This window comes from Pseudonaja textilis, chromosome 3 (genome assembly GCF_049901715.1).
Source record: "Pseudonaja textilis isolate UNSWEBS1 chromosome 3, rPseTex1.2, whole genome shotgun sequence".
NCBI lineage: Eukaryota > Metazoa > Chordata > Lepidosauria > Squamata > Elapidae > Pseudonaja > Pseudonaja textilis.
The window spans coordinates 101,031,650-101,051,980 of NC_141992.1; the positions used below are offsets into that span (position 1 = coordinate 101,031,650).

Below are 20,331 nucleotides of genomic sequence, written 5' to 3' on the forward strand. Positions count from 1 at the left end.
ATTAGGAGCACATGTACACAGGAATGATCACCCACCAAATCGGTAGTGGCACAGATAGAATCACACTAATGGATCACTTATTATCGCTCAGCTCAGCCTAATTCAGCTCAGCTTTTTTATATGTTTCCACAAGCAAGTATAAAATGAGTTCATACAGTGTGATAAGCCATCATTGCTTTAACCACAGCTTATTGAATAAGCTGCAATTAGCTTAGTTCACATAATAATCTAAACTATAAAGCACAGCTTACAAATCACAATGGATGAATTAACATATTTTGAACCAAAACCAAACAAAGTACAATATTGTTTTGCACAATATATGAATCTAGCAAACATGCGGTTTGGTCTAGGTTGTTAGAAAAGAACTATTATCATGCTTAGAAAATCTTACAGCACAACATGGATAAACATCTCTCCAAAAATATTAGGGATTGTAAATGTAATGTTGGATTGCTTCTCAAACTGTATTTCAAGAAGCTCTGAATTTTTTTCATGAGATAAATTATGATGGAGAAGCTTCTTCTTCAGATAATGTGTTAAATACAATCCATGTTTGATTGCAATGCACAGCGCCAATAATTTATTCCGTACATTTCTGGGTTACATTTTAATTAAGTTCACCAAGTCTGAAGTGAAACAATACCAGAGATTTTCTATAGATGACTGCCAATCAGTATACTTCCAATGGGTTAGAAGATTTCTTATGGCCATTTTCCCAGATTTTAGATGCTTAACAAGTAGTCCTCAAATTATGACCATAATAAAGACTCAAAGTTCTATGGCTAAGCAAGGCAGTTGCTAAGTGAATTGCACCTGATTTTAAGATATTTTTTGCAATGGATCTTAATTGAATCACAGCAGATGTTAAGTGAATCAAGCAGTTGTGAACTAAATCCAATTCCCCCCTCCCCCGACTCTGCTTGTTGGAAGCCAGCTAGGAAGGTCACAAATGACAATCACATGACCTCAGGAAATTTGCAGCTGTTGTAAATTCACTGCCAAGCATCCAAGCTTTGATCATGTGACCCTGGGGATACCACAACAGTTGTAACTGCAAGGACTGGTTGTAAGTCACTTTTTTTCAAAGTTGTTGTAACTTTGAATGATTGCTAAACAAATGGTTGTAAGTCAAGAGCTACCTGTACTTGCATCCAGAAAAGAAAGAAGCATCATAAGGATGGAAACCTGATTTTTTTCAGGTTTTTCCATGGAACTAAGGATGCAAAGTTGCAAACTCTGCCTGGATACCACCTTACATTTGTCAGGCTGCCTTTGGAGCACCTACATTCACTGAAAATAACAAGGTCTTTTTCTCAACCCATACAGGACGAGTTGACAATATAGTTGTTGCAAAAGGTATTACTGAATATACTCTCAACTACTTGCAGCCTTCAACTGAATATGAAATCAGCCTAAAGAGTATAAGAGGCAGAGAGGAAAGTGAACCACTTTTACATACCATGTATACAGGTATGAGATGCACCTTTGAAAATACAGAAGTGTAGCAAGTTGATTTGGGGAAAAGATGGCTCGTGATGGACAAGCATTATTAGCTAATTATAAGATGACCCTGTTTCCCACTGATCCCACTGAGTTTGAATGAGCCAGGAACCAGGCCTTTCGATAGAAACAAATTTGGGGATGCTAAAGGATGTTCAGTCTAATTATATTAATGAATTCCTGTCGTGGTCTATTCAGAAGTCTATGCCTCAGACTATATTGGCCATATTGAACTAGTAGTCAAATTCAAATATTCCACTAAATAGCTATTGGATGCATTGGCCCTGACAAAGTAAAGAGACAAATGTTAATCTGAGAAATAAATTTTGAATTCTTCCTTTGGGACAAAGCTCTACTACTACCCACTGAGAAATGAGTTATAAAGAAAGGAGCAATAGTAAACAATATGTAGAGTATTAATATATACTATTAGCCTATAGCTAAGCCTTTCAAATTACCTAAGATCGAAACATGTTGACCAATTTGAGAATCATTCACTTGTATTTATATCTGTATATTAATGTTGACCCAGAAATCATACTATCAAAATTTGGGATTAAGGATAATTCAGGAGAAGTAGAGGAATGCTAAGACTAGAATGTGGTCCACAAATTGCCTATCCTATTCCAAATGTTCCTATAATTGACATCAACTGATATTATCTCAGAATATATCTTGGTAGAGCAATAAATAATTCCAAAATTTCAGGTATATGCTGAAAATTTATGGGCAGCTTTTCAGCTTACATCATTTTCTTCAATCTTCCCTTTTGGAAAGAAGGGAATAGAAGTGATAAAATATCTCTGGCCATGTATTAATATTGTGTTATTGCTGAAGATGTAATCCAAACAAGTTCTAAAACTATTAATTCATAGTCCAGTAAAATCTAAACTTGAAATACAGCAGCTTCAAGGAAGACAAAAAACAATCAAGTGCTTCACGGATAATGCATTCTAGTTGAGAACTTGTTGATAATGATTATTCTAAAATATTTATTTATTGAGACATCCATTCATCCATCATGTCTATGAAGATTCTCAGTCATGCAGGTCATGGTTGTCCCAAAGGTGCTTTTTCAAGAGGCAACAAGAACAACAACAAAAAGATTATTAGTTTTTGCTTCTCATCGGATGAGAAGTGAAACATCTTCAAAGAAAAACAAGAAAGTCCAGTTGCCTTTTGAAAAAGCACCTTTTTGGGACATTCATCCATCAGATCAATGGCTCTGAAGGTTTACAAAGCTTCCATGAGGGTTTTGTTCTCATAAGCCACCCAGAGTCACCCTACTGGGGAAATGGATGGCACATAAATTTAAGCAATAAATTTAAGCAATAAATAACATTATTCCCCTGTGTAACTTTTGCATACATAAACATAAACCTTTAGTATGTTTTCTATTGTCTTTGTTTTATTTTTTCATCATTACTAATTGCTGAAATGACTACATAATCCTGATGACTACCTCATCTTGCTTTTTGCCTCCTTTTCAGCCATGGATCATCCAAAAAATTTGATTGCCGTAAACATTACCCCAACAGAAACCTTGCTGAAGTGGGACCCGCCTGGGGTTGAAGCTGAAAATTACGTCATTGTGCTTACCCACGGCAATGGTATGTCTTTATGTAATGATCAGGATTCAGCATGAAATTAGGGCAACCACCATCAATCAGCTAAGCTAAACAAAAGTGACTGGGGCTGATGGTGAAAGTTGATATTAATCATTAAATGATGAAAAATGTTTGGCATAAATTACATTATATTTTACAACAATATTTTTATTCTCATATTTTTATCACTCACACTTTAACTATCAGATATAGGACAGGCCCTCCATCTTTCTCAGTCACAGATGAGTGAAGGACAACTGTTCTTACTTTTTTTCAGTTGTTATGCTTTCAGACCTTTCCATCTCCACACTTTGCTCCATTTCAAGGAAGCATACATTTGTTTAAAATTTGTAGAGGAAAGTATAACCATATTTTTTAAAAGTGATAACTGTTGGTTAATAAGACAATTAGCCATTGACTCAGTACTGTTCTCTTGCAGAAATAACAAGTACTGTAATTAATTCAGGACAAGAAGTAAGAGCTGCTTTATTGTTGTTCTTCAACATTATTTACTTCTGGCAGGATTCTTGCAATATAGGCTGAATTTGTGTCTACACATTTTCCCTATCAAGAAACAATGTTGTGTATGAATCACAAAATAGCTCCCAACTGTGACATAGGAATGAATCTCCCTGTTTATCGTAATATTAGAAATGCACAAGATTTATGACTTAACATGAATTCAGTTTTTGAGACTTGCTGAATTTGTATCTGATTGTGGTCTTGCTAAAATAAACCTGGACTATTGCTCTCTGAAAACTGTGTGATTCTTTCCTTTGTAAGATTGAATGAGGTGCCTGATAATTAATTATAATTCTTGTTTCCATTTGGATCCCACTTAGCCTCATGTTCTTTTCAATCTTTTTGCCTCTGATTTCAGTTGCAGGAGAAACTATTTTGGTGGACAGGACCGAACAAGAATATAAGCTTATTGATTTGCTTCCTAGTACCAGCTATAAAGTCACCATGTATGCCATCAATGGGCCTGTCACAAGTAGAACCATCTTCACCAACTTTACTACTCGTAAGTATTATACTGTATATTCCTCCCTCTGGTAGGAATTTAAAAGTTACTTAATACAGATAAGCCACAATTGCATCTATGTTTTCTAGGTTAAGCTCAGTGATTTATTGTACATTGTTCATTTTCTGCTCCTCCACTTACTCAGAATTGTTCTAAAAAACATAAAGAATAATGTAAAGATGGCCAGTTTCTTCAGTTAGTGGTGTGGAGAAACTGTTAGTCCCACTGAGAACCTGGCAGGCATTTTTCCCCTGGAAAACTGAGTTCTCCATGACTCATTTTTTAAAATCATTATCACCTTTACATAGATATATGTAGGCCTCTTCCTCTATTCCTTTCCTATCTTTACAGTTTTGGATCCGCCATCAATTCTTATAGCAAGTGAAGTGACACGGCGAAGTGCTCTTCTTTCATGGCTTCCTCCTGTAGCTGAGATTGAGAACTACATCATGACATACAGATCCCCTGATGGGAGCCGCAAGGTGGGGCCTTCATCTTTTACCTCTGTTATGAGGGATGGCAACATTTTGTGGCTGTATCAAATAATTTGGGAGCATCTATGTTAAGTCTATTTTCAGATTTCCTGTACACTTACATTATAATTCTCATGAGTTTCATGTCTCATAATGGTAGAAATTGATATTGATGATTTTTGGAAAGCAGCCAGGTCTGGCCACTTGAGGCCTATAATGATAAGTCATTGAATCAAACAAAATGCCACTTTGAGTTTTTTCTTTTTTTGCTTGTGTGTAATGACCTTAAGGAGTCTGGAATCATTTGCATAGTAAAGCAACTGTTTGCAGTCATTTCTCCTCCCTGGTTTATTCTTAAGTGTCTTCCATTATTTCATTACTATTCTTAATGCACCTACAAATCAAGAATCATATATTTAATATGATGTTGTTACAGTACAGAACAATAAACATGGCTATTTGTTGAAAGCATTGAAAGCAAAGAGTGAAGGCTATAAGGTCACATGAGCAATCTAGACCAGGGGTGTCGAACTCAATTCCATCGAGGGCTGCATCAGAGCTATGGTTGAGCTCAGGGGAGCTGGGTGGGCATGGCCGATTGGGTGGGCATGGTCAGCTTGACACCACTCCCCAAACTGTTGGCATGTTTCCTCTTTGCACCGGGTAGACCACGCGGAAGCTACGTTGGCCTAATCTTTGGGTAGACCAGGATGGCCCCGCAGACCAGATCCAACCACATAGCCCTGAGTTTGACACCCGTGATCTAGACAATCCAGAATTACAAATTCAACTCTTACAATTCTTTAAAAAAGCAATAGTTTAAAGGAAGGACTTCCTTTCCTTGTGGCACACAAAATAACTCAGTGCTCCTGTTTGGCACTGTGTTGCTTAATGCTGTAAAGTAAAGAGCCCTTTATCATGGGTTAGAGAAGAAAATAATGTTTCTTAGATGGAAGGATCTGTTTATTTGTTTTTTTCTGCAGAAAGTTGTAAACACTGATTATCTGTATAGATATACACCTAACTTCTGTTTCCAAGTAACCAATCATAAAAACAATCATGAATTCCAGAACTGTACATGAGACTGAAAAGTTGAAATATCACAGAAGGCATTAGCAAGCCATTTCTATATTATTGCCAAAAACACTAAATTGGCCTCTTTAAATAGTTACTGAGAGTAGATCTCAAATTGAAGGAACATTAATCATTTTATTTATGATCTACTATAGTAGTTTTACAGCATTATTATTATTTCAGTAAGATAGTACTCATGCCTGCACAGTATGAAAATGTAATGGAAGGAAGCAACAGGCAAGCAAGCAAAGCTGGCTAGTCTCTTCCCTTACATATGAGAATCCTTTCACACTGTTACTCAGAGCATTCCTCCACTTCTATTCAAGCCATTCTGCACTGTAATCGCTGAAGAGAAATAGTATTAGAAATAGCATTATATCTTGTCCAACTGCAGGGAAATTGTAGAAGAGATAAGATATTTTTAAAGACATGGTTTTATTAAATATATTTTATGCACTATTTTTAATCCAAAAAAAGCTTCATAAACTTCACCTAGCTAAAAACATCCTAAGCTTTCACAGAAGCAATTTCCATCAGTTGACCTGCCAACTACTGCAGAGAGTGAAGGGAGCTACTATCACTTCTATCCAAAGTTGTATGCAACTTTTTAAAGGCTTTTTGCAATATCTTTGTATAGCTTTCTTATTGATTTGATTTAATGGTGCCCAAGCCAAATGGCTTTGTGTGGCCCACATACACCAAAACAATATAAAAACAATACAGGTAGTCCTCAATTTACCAGGAGGATTGTGTCTGATCAGGGCAGCTGTGACAAAGAAGGCATCCTTTCTTGATACCATAATAAACAGGGCTGCTAGGCAGCTATCAACAGATGCCATACACTAAGGGCAGAAAAATAACCAGTTTGTCTCCTGTTTGCCTGTTCAATTGATTGATTTGTGTTGTTTATAAGATCACTTTAATCTACGCTGTCTGTATGCTTTGATTGTTTTATCTGTTTTTATTAGGTTTGGGGGGGTTGTACACTGCATATAATCCATTGAAGTCGGGCTAATAAATTCAAGCAAATAATTATATAAAATCCCTGTCTATACAACTCCAAGTTTTAGTATGAACCAGGAAGTCCACACATAATAGATAAACAGAATACTCTTGTCTCACATTGCATTGTACACATGTTGTGCATTGACAATAAATGTTTGATTGATTGCAGTGTTCTTAGATATAAGAACAAAGTCCTCGAGTCAGATATAAGCTGATCAGAATAGATGCAGACTTTTATCTCTGTCCAATAATCAAGAAGTGATATAGAGATCCATCTCCAATTTTTGGAGCAAGATTCTTAACTATCAGTCACTGAGAAATGCTTGTAGAAAAGGGATATTGTGTTCTAGTTCTGTTTGAGTCTTGTCATAGAGATTTGGAAAACTGGATATAGGATTACAGTAGATAGCAGAGGTTTTCCAGTATCTGAATCTAAGAAAATGGAAGGAGAATATTGATATTTTTTCTGGAAGTTTCTGTTGTTGTTTTTTCTGTTTCTGGATATTTATTTTGTAAATTGTTTTATTTGGATTTTTAGTCCTCTGTATGCCAGCTAGAGTTACTCTGATGAGATGAGCTGCTATATAAATTGTTTCAGTAAAGTAAGCGACAATGAAACTTAAAAGTTTGTCATGGAAATTATTATCATGAAAAATTATCAGTTTAGCAGAAATGAATTATCCTGAATTGCTGACTTTGCTTCTAATCTCTTCAGCTGGATTATAGGGACCTTTTCCATTTCCTCAGCACAGTAATTCCTCCCGGCTCCCCTGCATGAGTCCCTTCTCAAATCAATCTTCCGTGTTTTTCATATCAATTTCATGCAATTAGACATTCTCTAACAGCTCAAATAAGAGAATAAGCCTGATCTTACAACTCTGGCAGTAACTGAGTAGTCTAGTATATTCTGTTCCATTATATTTGAGACCCATCCATAACAATAACACTTAGACTTATATACTGCTTCACAGTGCTTTACATAGCCCTGTCTAAGCAGTGTACAGAGTCAGCATATTGCCTCCAACAATCTGGGTCCTCATTTTACCGACCTCGGAAGGATGGAAGGCTGAGTCAACTTTGAACTGGTGACACCCGAATTGCCAAACTGCTGGCAGCTGGTGATCAGCAGAAGTAGCCTGCAGTACTGCATTCTAACCACTGCACCACCACGGCTCTTGTATCATGTTGGTATAATTGGTTTTTCCATGTACTCCTATACTTTTGATCAGGTCTTGGTAGACAGCCACTACCAAGAGTCAAAGGTTCAAGATAACAATCTTGGTGCTGGGGAATTTCCACATACCTTTTCCTCATTTTCCATTCATTCTCATTTCTTACCCCAAGCTCTGCAAATTTCATCTCTGTTATATTTGTATTTCCATTTTGTTGATGATACACACAAAGGAGCTGATTGTGGATGCAGAAGATACTTGGATCCGCCTAGAAGGCCTTTCTGAAAATACAGAGTACACTGTGTACCTGCAAGCAGCTCAAGATGCTGTGAGGAGTGGCTCTATCTCCACTATCTTCACTACAGGTAAGAGCACATCATATGTTATCCTATTTCATATGGCCATCATAGCCACCATAGTTTTATTAAGAGAGGGGTTTTTTAATGAACTCTGTCTGATTTGCATCATTCCTTACAATATAAGTGCTCAGGTTCAGAACATCACAAACTCAGAGCAATTTTCATAACTACATCCTGCACAGTCAATTATTATTATTAAGCTTAAACCTCTTAGCAAAAATTATTTCTCTTCCTCTCCATAAAGCATATTGTGGAGCCTGTTTACATAATATCATGGAAGTAGGAACTAGCATTGCTATGATCACAAGAAAGACAGGCCAACAAAAGCAAACACTGGGTCTCTAAATGTTTGGGTTTTCACACATACATTTATGCAGAAGTGTGAGGATATTGATAAGGGACAGGAAAATATAGGAAATTCATTCCTGATCTAGCGGAGAAGGAGAAGATAGGAAATGGGAATGGAAGTGCATCTCCCAGCCTGCTTTACACAATCAGAATCACTACAAATGGCAGATATATGACTGTCCCAGTCATCCCAATTTATGGATTGTTGGGGTAAAGTGACTGAACTGGTTGAATGAAGAGATCAGCTCCACCATGCAAATCTTTGCACAGGAGTTCAAGATAGAGAGATAGAGATTTTCCAAACTAGTCATCTGTTTCCAAAGTTAGCAATGAACTAAGGATATGAATAGATGATACAAGGGAAAAATAAATCTACTTCTTCAGAAAATACTCCTTTTTTAATTTTCTTCCAAAATTGAACTTTCCATCCTGTTTATTATTTGACTTCTGTGTGGAACAGCAAAATGAAACATAACAAAATCACACTAGCAAATATAAATCCAGCACAGAATAATTTAAGGCAAAGGAAATTTAAAGAAAAAAAGGTTTTGATTGGTACTAGGAAAAGAATAGAGGTAATGCCAGAAAATCTGTCTGAAAAAAAGAATGCCAAAGAGAGGATGCCTCATTAAAAAGGCACTGCTACCGCTTGATTTACTTTGGATATGGGGAGTCAATTTTAGCAGTTTCTTATATGGATAGGCTTTTACACAAATAATTTCATTGCAATTCCAACATACCTGGAGGGTTTCCAGCTCCTCAAGGTGGTCCACACAGGGAAGCACAATTGATTGTTAACACTAACTTTATTGTAAGGTTACAGTAGCAGAATCTTGCAGATCTGAAAGCACTTCTCCTCTCCTTTAATTTTACCACCTAGAAAACTAGTGAGGGTCCTTTCTGAGATGCTTCCCATGCCCCCTTTCCTTCTGTGGACTCTTTGCATTATGATTGTCTAGGCTGTGGCTCTTTGTCCTGTCTCCCAAGGTCATTCCCACATACCATTTTCAATAGTGCCACCAAGGCAGACAAGCCAACATAGGTCTTTCAAAATAACATGTTACATATATTAATTTAATAGTTGTTGCAAAATATTCAGATTTATTAACTGGAGTTTCCAAAAAGCTTTCAAATGTGCATCTGGACTGTAAAGTGTTGAAATGACTTTTCTCCAGGCCATGAGCTAGCAGAAAAGTTTGCTAGTATAAAATGCACTGCCCACATGTCCAATCACTGACTAGAGAGAAACACCAGAATGGGTTTTTGCCCAAAGAAGAATAAAGAGAAAAAAGAGATGTAGGGTGCAAATGTCTCATTTGGTCCAATTATTGAGAGCGGAAGACCCCCTTCCCATTTCTGCCACATGCATGCAAAAATATACTTGGGGGGGGAGGGGCAACCCAGGGCAAGAGAAAGTGGGAAGCAGATTTTTGGATGCCAGTTCTCTTTCTCTTCATCTGCCACCTCCCACAGGAAAGCTGTTCAATACACTCCCTGAAGACTACATATCATAGCACCTAATCTGAACATGGGGTGCATTTCCCAACATGAGCCCATTGCTGTGCTGGAGTGTGGGTTGTGATCCCAGTTGCTATAGTTTTTATATTTCTGTATATGTTTCTGTTATTTTTCATATTGTGAACCACCCGGAATCATGTATGTGAGATGGGCAGCTAAATATACAGTATATACATGAATGCATGTGTGAATGCACGCATGCATTCATGCACACACACACACACACACACACACACACACACTCCTGTAGATCAAATACTGTTGTGGGCAGTTTAGTGTGACCACCTTCCCACCTTGCCTTCCTGGGACAGCTTCTTGATCCTACTCAATATCTCTGCAGGATAAGACAAGAACAGTTTCTTCCCCTCATTTCTCTTGCTATATTCTCTTGCCCCCTCCTGCATCCCTCTCAGGAAGCCCCTCCCCCTCAGGGTAGAGAAAATGAATGGTGTTACTCAACTGTTTTAATACCTAACATCTATTTATTCCCAATGCAGCAAAGATATTTAAAAATAAATAAATATCTAACTCCACAATCTGAATGTTTCCTTTCTGTTGAAGTGTGAGCTTATGAAGCACATTGTTATAATCCAGGTGCTACTGAGAAATCTCGCTTTAGCAGAATGCTATTCTGTAAACACATTGTGAATAAGAGCAGAACAAAAGGATAGCTGTGTGAAATTACTTCTTTAGAAAGCCACATTCAAAAATGGTCAAATCCAATTTCATTTGTATTAAAGTGCTCAGAAGAGATGACAAAAGGGAAAAGAGCTGTCCACCCATTCTCACTGTCTGTGTTTATATCTAGTAGCCTAAAAGGAATTCCTTGGATCTATTGCTGACCTATGCTTCACTGAGACAAATAAAAAGGCTTTTGAAGTGTCAGTTAACAACAGTAGCTATCAACAGACACAAACCCCGCTTGCTTTAAATAGCTAGAGATCAGTGACTGCTACATTATTCTTCCTTCCACTTCAGTTAGGATAACGGATTAGAGCAAGTTTGTTGCAAAGGATAAAAGAGTTTTCAAAATGATCCATCCAGCTTAGTTAAAGCTTATCAAACCACTGGGTGTAATTTGACATAGCATACTTATAAACATCTTCTCACTTGATCACTTTTCATAGAATCATGGTGTCAGAAGGGTCCTTGGAGGTCTTCTAGTCCAACTCCCTGCCCAGTGCAGAAATCCTCATTACATCCTGGATATATGGCTGCCCAGTTTTTTTCCCCTAGACATCTTCCAGTAATGGAACACCCATGATTTCAGAAGTAGGTTCTTCCACTGCTTAATAGCTCTTACATTTAGGAAATAACTCCTTATTTCAAATTTGAATGTGTCACTGTAAAGCTTCCAAACATTGTGTTCTACCCCTGAGTGCTCTAGAGAATAAATGCACACTCCCTTCCTTGTGACGTCTTCATCTACCACATGACTGATGTCATACGTCCCCTTAGGCTTCTCTTCTGTAAGCTAAACACACCATGTTCCTTTTAAATAATCTTTGGAGGATTTAGTTTTTAAGCCCCACAACCCCCTTAAGCATCTTTGTGGCTTTTCTGCAATCTTTCCACTTCTCAATGTCTTTGGTTTACACCACAACAACCAACTTCTATACTTTTAAGAGAATTTCTGTTTACTAAGGAAATGCTGTGAAGGGGGCATATTTTAGAACAATCTTCATCCCTAGATGCATGGGTTTTAATATTATAGGGATCCAGGATCAATAGCCAATCCAATGCAGATTTCACTTCCTCTTACTCAGTCTTCCAAGGGCACTATAGAGATGATCAACTGAACACTCTTTACAACAGCTTTTTCCAATCTGGGCTTCCAGGTGTATGGACCAACTTACAGAATTCCCAATATAATGTGTGCAGTCTGACAAAAAGCAAAAACAAAAAAATGTCTCAAGACACTAGTCTGATTAAATTCTGGTAATGCTTTCCAGAACAATAAGATATGATTAACAAAAAGGAAATTCCCTGTACACTGAAAGTGTTATGCCTGCTCATGTTTATTGGAAACACAACAAAGAAGCCTTTTATTCCTTGCATCTTGTTAATAACTATCTGCCCTTTGTTGTTTATATGTATAGAAACCTTTAGGGGAAACGCATTACAAGTCACACAAAGGAAACATTATTTTGAATGTCACCCATTTCTTCCAAGGTCTGTTGAAAGTTTTAAAGGTATTAATATAAATGGAAAACAAATAATCCCCATGAAGTGGGTTGGGGAGTACAAGTGGTTTAAATATTGTAAAAAGTAAATATCTCTTTGCACAGTGAAAGATTTGGAAATAACTATGAGTCTAAAAAAAGGAAATTATATAAGCAATATTAGTCCCAAATGCAAAATTGTCAGCTGGTGCTCCATTCAAAATCCAAGAAAGAAATACTTTGACTCCTTTAATCAGAGAAAAGATGTCTTTTACTGGAAATCAAGTGGTAGCAACAAAAGAATTCTGAATCTGAGAAAATGGGTGTGTAAAACACATATACAAAGTAATGGCAACATTCCCACCCCCAATAGTTCAATTGGCTCACCCAATTAAAAGTTGTGTATATCATCATGTGGGCATCTCCAGGTGGTGATGAGGCTTCTGTCCGTTGACCTTGACATAGTTTGATAAAGGGTTGCAGCTGCGCATAGCATAGGATAGAAACCTAAGCAAGAATGTACACCCCCCCCCCCGCAATTTATACAGTTCTGGTTTGTAATACCTCCATCTCACTTCCCATAACCATTCCCCCCTCCTCCCCCCATTACTTATGACAGCCAAAAGATGCAAAGCAAAGGGAGAAAATCTTGAAGGCTGACATTCGGCCCTCCTAGAAAAGAGACGTTAGTCCTAAAAAAGAAAAAAAATAGAAGGTAATAGAAAATATACATGTAACAGCAACATACTAATTTTTTAGGGTTTATCAGGATATTTAGTACGAAATGCCTTGATCAGTGTAGGAGCTCTAACATCCTTCTCATTCACCCACTCAGCCTGGGAAGGAGAAAAATGTTTCCAAGCAACCAAATACTGGAGTCGACCCCTTCGTTTTCGAGAATCCAAAATTTCTTTAACTTCAAAATGTTGTTCACCTTCAATTAGCAATGGTACAGGGGGATCAACCTGAGTTGGTCTCAAGTTGGAGGTATGTTCAGGTTTTAATAAACTAACGTGGAAAACAGGGTGGATCCGTCGAAGAGTTTTTGGTAATTTCAGTTGGACTGCCACAGGGTTCATAATTTGTTCAATTGAGAAAGGTCCAACATACTTAGGTCCAACCTTTTTTGATTTTTGTGTGGTCTGCAAATATCTGGTGGATAAAAAGACCTTGTCACCCACTTGATATGGTTTTTGTGGAGTTCTCTTTTTATCTGCAAATTTTTAATGAGCTTGATGAGCATCATCTAATGCTTTACAGGTAACCGGCCAGGTAAGCTGGAGCTGTGTTATCCATTCATCTAATGACTGAATGTTAGGTTTCTCCTGTGGAAGCTTGGGTATGGGTACAAAATCTTGTCCCGAAGCCACTTTAAATGGAATAAACCCAGTACTACTATGTACCGAATTATTATATGCCACCTCAGCGAATAGCAATACGTCAGCCCAATTATCTTGATGATAATTTATATAACATCGAAGATATTGTTCCAATACCAAGTTAGATGCGATTTTCGGACAAGGTATGAAATGTACCTGTTTGGAAAACAAATCCGTTACTACCCAAATAACTGTATTCCCCCCACTTTCAGGTAATTCCATTATAAAATCCACAGAGATTTCCTTCCATGGAGCCATTGGTCTAGCCACATTTTGTAGTAAGCCTGCTGGTTTACCAGGAGGCTGTTTGGCTGAGGCACAGATAGGACAACTAGCTACTTAAGTCTCAGTGTCCTTTTTCAAGGTAGGCCACCAAAATTGCCTTTTAACCAAGTGTAAGGTTTTCACGAATCCAAAATGACCAGCGGCTTTAGAGTCATGAGCTTGCTGTAATATTTGGTTTCTCAGCTTCGCTGGCACATATAATTTGGCCCCCACCAATGCCAATCCATCTCTAACCATACAGTTATTTGAGTGAGCAAGGAACCAATCATCAAGTTTTAGAGCATCTCTTAATTGTGCAGTCAAATCATTTGATAAATCAACCTCCTTCTTTTTCTGGGCTCTGGTAACCACTGGAGCTGCCAACTGTTTGGTTGGGACAATCGGCCGTACCACTTCTTGACGAGCACTATTATATTGAGGTAATCTAGATAAAGCATCTGCCATGAAGTTCTTCCCCCCTGGAATGTATTTCAATAAAAAATTAAAGCGCTTAAAGTACTGCGCCCAGCGAACTTGCTTGGGAGACAGCTTCCAAGGCATTTTCAAAGCCTCCAAATTTTTATGATCCGTCCACACCTCAAATGGGTGTTTTGCCCCTTCTAAGAAATGCCTCCAGGTTAACAGAGCCCAGCGAACTGCAAAAGCTTCTTTTTCCCAGATGGCCCATCTTCTTTCGGGTTCAGTTAGTTTACGGGAAGTATATGCACATGGTTGCAGAGTCCCCGTCTCGTTTGCTTGTAGTAACACTGCCCCAACTGCTACGTCACTCGCATTGGCTTGGATTACAAAAGGAGCATCCATGTCCAGGTGCTTGAGTACTGGTTGAGCAGCAAACAGTCATTTCAGCTTTTCAAAAGCAGCTTGACAGTCCATGGACCACTCCAGTGTTTTACTAGGCTTTGGTTTCACCTCCCCTTTGGTTTTTAGGAGATTTGTGATAGGCATTGCAATCTTCCCAAAAGCAGGGATAAATTGACAGTAAAAATGAGTGAATCCCAAGAAACTTTGAAGTTGTTTCCTGGTGCGGGGAGGGGCCCATTCCAAAACGGCACGAACCTTCCCCAGATCCATTTCTATGCCATCATGTGAGATGCAATAACCTAAATGGTCAATTTTTTCCTGGTGGAATTCACACTTGGACAACTTTGCATACAGCTCAGCAGCTCAAAATTTTTCCAGAACTGACCGCACTAGTTTCACATGTTCATCACGAGTCTCCCTGTAGATAAGAATATCATCAAGATAAACCAACATCCCTTTGTATAGATGTTCATGCAACACCTGATTGATCATTTGCATGAATACTGCAGGGGCCCCCTGTAGCCCAAATGGAAGAACGTTGAATTGGAAGTTTAAAGCATTGGGCAGTTAAAAGCAGTTTTCCATTCATCCCCTTCCTTAATTCGAACCTGGTAGTATGCTTCTCTCAAGTCGAGTTTTGTAAAAAATTTCCCTTTGGCCAAGTGGGCCAACATATCCTTCATCAAGGGGACGGGGTACACATTCTCCACTGAAATAGCGTTCAGGTTTCTGTAGTCAACACATAAACTAAAGGAGCCATCTTTCTTTTCACAGAACAATACTGGGGCTGCTACCCGGGGTCTAGCGAGTTGGATGAAACCACGTTCCAAATTCTTATTGATAAATGATCGCAGCTCTTCTAGCTCCCGCGGTGTCATCGAGTACAGTTTTGGTTTTGGGAGTTTCACCCCGGGTAAAATTTCAATACTGCAATCTGTTGAACGATGAGGGGGAAGCTCATCCGAGGCCTTTTCACTGAATACCTCTTTTAAGTCCCAATATTCCTCCAGAATTTTCTCCTCCCCCTTCAGGTTCTCAGTGCCAGTGGAGGCCAGTTCAGTGGGATTCTTGAGTTTCAGTTGAGATTGCCCCACCCCTTCTGGGCACTGGTCAGTACGTATGTGCAATGACCCTCTCCTCCAATCAATGTGGGGGTTCCATTTTCAGAGCCAGGGCAACCCCAGTATTAGGGGCCGCTCCATCCCAGGAGCCACAATAAAACACAAAGTCTCTCTATGCTTCCCCATCATCATTTCTATTGGTTCTGTTATGAAATGTGCAGGGCCTCCCCCAGCTACCAATTCATCCAATTGGCAAAAGGCTATGGACGTTTTTAAAGTCTTTAGCCTTAAGCCCATTTTCTCCACTACCTCTGAGCTGATTACACACCTTGTTCACCCAGAGTCTAACAAGGCCAGCATTTCCACTTTGGCTCCCGACGTGGGTACCCTTAATCTCACTGGAATGGTCATAGGGCCCTTGTTTGGACTTACCAGCGAGTCATCTTCCGATTCGGATTCAGTCTCTTCAGAAGAGGTTGGAGTTCCCAGCTCCTCTCCTTTTAGAGGGGCGATCTCTACAACCTCCTCTGCATTAAGTGCCGTTTCGCAAGGCTTTGCTGGGGTTTTTTCAGGTTTTCTTCCTCCTCCTGGCGCCCCCTTTGGTTCTAGCTTGGCTTGGCAATCTGCAGCCCAGTGATCTTCCTTCCCACATTGGAAGCAAGCAGTGGTCTTGGGTTTTGCCACCATTCCTCCCTTTTGAGGTTTTAAGGCTTCTCGAGGGCTGGTGGGGGAGGACTTGCTACAACCAAAAAAACCTGGCGTCTGTTTCGGTCAGATCAATTTCCACCTCTGCTGCCAGCACGTACCACAGCTGCAGCTCACTGGGGTCTGTTCTGGCAATGCAGCTTTGATATACATCTTCATTCAACCCATCTTTAAAACCTTCTATCAGGGCTCCCTGGGACCAGCCTCGAATATGACATGCCAGCTCTCTAAATTCCTGGGTGTAGTCGGCCACTGGTCTCCACCCCTGATTTATGGTCTTCATCCTAATTCTGGCCTTATGTTCAGCAAGTGGGTCTTCAAACCTGGCCCACAGCGCAGTTATGAACAGGTCATAATTCATCAGCTGAGGGGCATTATCATTATGCAAAGTCACCATCTACTTTGCAGCTGTTCCCTCCAGAGCCCTGGTAACACATCTAACTTTGGCTGCTTCTGAGGAAAAATCCCCTCCATATTCCTCCATATGGCTCCAGACTTGTGCCAGGAAGAATCCTAACTCCTTGGGATCCCCCGCCCCTCCATATTTTACTTCCAACGGAGGCACCTTTGGAGTTCTATGTCTTCTGGCAATTACCCCTCCCGCTGGGGGGCCCTGGGCTGCTGTTGCCTGTTCTGCTAGCCCAGGTTGATTTATGGGGGTGGCTGCTCTGATTCTTCTGGCTAGGGCTGCCTCCCCCTCCTCTCCCTCATACCTTTTATCAGTTTGAGGTTCTGTGATAGCTTCATTTAGAAGATGCATGGCTTGAGTTAGTAAAAAATTCTTTCCTTCCTTCTCCTGCCATGGCTCCTCTCTTCCACACCGATGGGTAGTGGTCACTCCTGGAGGAGGCTTTTCCTCAGGATCCTTCCAACTGACTCCCAGGGACCATTTGGGTTTTACAGCTGGTTTTTCACCAAGATTTAGTTCTGCTAACAAGTCAGCTTCCCCTGCTTCCTCTAGCAGCAGAGAATCTTGTCCTCCAGTTGCTCCCAGGTCTTCTTGGTCACTGGCTGGATTTGACATTGTGTTCAGACCCCCTCGGAAGAAAATTTATTAATTCTCCAGGTGGGCTGGTAATGTGGAGATTCAGAATAATATCAGCTGGTGCTCCATTCAAAATCCAAGAAAGAAATACTTGGACTCCTTTAATCAGAGAAAAGATATCTTTTACTGGAAATCAAGTGGTAGCAACAAAAGAATTCTGAATCTGAGAAAATGGGTGCGTAAATCATATATACAAAGTAATGGCAACGTTCCCACCCCCAATGGTTCAATTGGCTCATCCAATTAAAAGTTGTGTATATCATCATGTGGGCATCTCCAGGTGATGATGAGGCTTCTGTCCGTTGACCTTGACATAGTTTGATAAAGGGTTGCAGCTGTGCATAGCATAGGATAGAAACCTAAGCAAGAATGTACCACACCCCACACACACCCCAGTTTATACAGTTCTGGTTTGTAATACCTCCATCTCACTTCCCATAACCATTCCCCACTCCTCCCCCCGTTACTTATGACAGCCAAAAGATGCAAAGCAAAGGGAGAAAATCTTGAAGGCTGACAAGTTCTATGTGTTCATTGTCATTAAAGCAATGAAGAGCTGTTTGCAGTGCCCTGAAAACTCTTGCTCCATTTCTTGAGAAGCAGAGGTAAACAAAATATGTGCAAAACAACACAAAGTAGCTATTAGTACTAATGATATTACCTAGTGTGGATAATGAAATGTCTACAAGAAAACTATCAAGCTCAGAGAGCACCAAGGATTGCTCACAACCCAAATTTTTTGATAGATTTCAATTGCTTACTGGTACAGAAATTATACATAAGTGTATGCAGTATTCTTCATGGTACTTATGCTTCATGGCATAACCATTTTTTTTCTATTTACAAAATCTTAGCCATCTGTAGAAGCACAACAACTGGTCTGATGTTTTGAACCAAGAATATCCCAAATTAAGTCTAGGTCTGTGACTAGAATTTTAATGTCATTTACTTTCCCCTGACTCTAAACTGTACCCCTAGTTTGGGTCAAGGTTTGTGCAAACTCAAGACCATGGTCAAGTCAGAAGGTCAAAAGAACTGATAGCAGAAAACCTCTTCCAAGGTACACCTCAGAGTATCATACACTAGAAGAAGTCTAGATGGGAAAGGGGTCCCTATTTGCAGGAAAGAGAGGTGTCTTCAATGGTTGTTTCCAGTAGTGCCCTTTGTACATCAATTCTAGCTAACCTTCTCAAAGGAAGGTTGCACAGACACCCCTCTCAGCAATTCCCGTTTACATTGCTGATTGCTGGGATTCATGGGAAAACAATTGTTTTCATGGGAAAACAATGACCAATGTCTAAGGTGATACACCCAGAGTTATCATGGCCTATGTCTTTTATTGTTCAGGGCAAAGGGCAGAGGTTTGTCACCAGCAATTTCTTCAAACATCATCATTACCTAAAAAACAATCTGAGCTTCTTTGATACCCAGTGCACAAACTGCATTCACTTTTTTCAGTGCTGTTGTTCCTTTAAATAGTTGTTAAAAGAATGGTTGTAAATCAAGGACTACCTGTAACCTCACATGGATCAAGCCTCTCCACAGTTTTGAATAATTTCTTGCTGTAAAATTAGAAGTGACCCTTAGATCACATCCCTAGTTATCAGCAAAAAATGCTAGTGATATTCATATTAAGGAATGTATTTTCTTTTCTTTGAAGTAAACTCATAGGATGTGACTTATTTCATTGATCTTAATTAGTTATGAATGATATCCCTCGTAGTGTAATATGTAAACAATCCTGATCTCTCTTCTGCTGTTATTGCCCTAATCTACAGGAGGCCGTGTGTTTATGAATCCTCAGGACTGTGCCCAGCATTTGATCAATGGTGACAGTTTGAGTGGCGTTTACACCATTTCCCTTAATGGGGATCTCAGCCAGAGAGTGCAAGTATACTGTGATATGACTACAGATGGCGGTGGATGGATTGTAAGTGAATAAACAATGCCACATGTTATCCCGTTCAGTTATCAGAAGTAGAAGAAAATGAATGCATCTTGTCCAGCATATAAATGATACCACTTTTGTGTAGTGCAACTTTTCATTTTACAAATACCAACTTATGTTTTGAATGTTTGCCAAAATAACTACCTTTGCTCATTTTTTCCCCCAAAATTCTTTCATCTCTTCACTTTTAAATTAGAGATAGCAGAGCAGAGCTTTCTGCAAAGAATCTTAAATCATGAAAAAACATTTTAGTCCATCAGATGCTTTGAAATTATTAGAGTGAAACTCTAAGGGTTGTTGTTATAGAACAAGTAAATGGAAAAAAGTATATTGAGGCCCATTTAAATGGCTGATCTTCAAAACAAAATTTATTTTAGAAAGCAAAAGTGTGGGGGATGACTTACGGGTGCTTACTGTATAGTCTACCTAAATGAAAGTTCTTAGATAAAGGATGTAAGGCAGGAACGAAAAACATGAATCAAACATCAGAATGTCTTGCTGAGTTACTCTATTTCCCATGCCCTGAGGACTAAGTTAATAATAGTTACAATCAGGTTCCTTGTGATTGGTTTTACACTGAAACTCCTTTTGGGAGTGAAGCTGCAACTGATTCATGGTTCTATCAGGAAATTAATCAACAGTGAAATTTCCATGTTCACTGCTCAATATATTGCAGTGAGAGGGAATATGTGGACCCAGGACAGGCTACAGAAGACCTACAAGGTGATTTAATCTCAAAAGGAAATGTGTTTCATTTTTAATCAAGGTATGGGTAAAAAGCCTTGTTGCTGATATTTTCATTTCATATGTAGGAGATGGAAGATTACACGGATACAAACTCACTCACACATAAACAAAAACA

The 20,331-nt window shown here is 39.1% G+C and overlaps 1 protein-coding gene across 3 annotated transcripts in view; it reads left to right on the forward strand.

The window, feature by feature from the left end:
- The window catches only part of TNR (tenascin R), a 497,168-nt gene that overhangs the window by 463,610 nt on the left and 13,227 nt on the right, over window positions 1-20,331 (forward strand). For all 3 annotated transcript variants that reach the window (XM_087930476.1, XM_026703463.2, XM_087930477.1), the window contains 6 exons: window positions 1,330-1,473; window positions 2,994-3,113; window positions 3,991-4,134; window positions 4,486-4,616; window positions 8,091-8,223; window positions 19,300-19,451. In XM_087930476.1, the coding sequence (XP_087786602.1) occupies window positions 1,330-1,473; window positions 2,994-3,113; window positions 3,991-4,134; window positions 4,486-4,616; window positions 8,091-8,223; window positions 19,300-19,451 (824 nt within the window). The remainder of the gene's footprint in view (window positions 1-1,329; window positions 1,474-2,993; window positions 3,114-3,990; window positions 4,135-4,485; window positions 4,617-8,090; window positions 8,224-19,299; window positions 19,452-20,331) is intronic.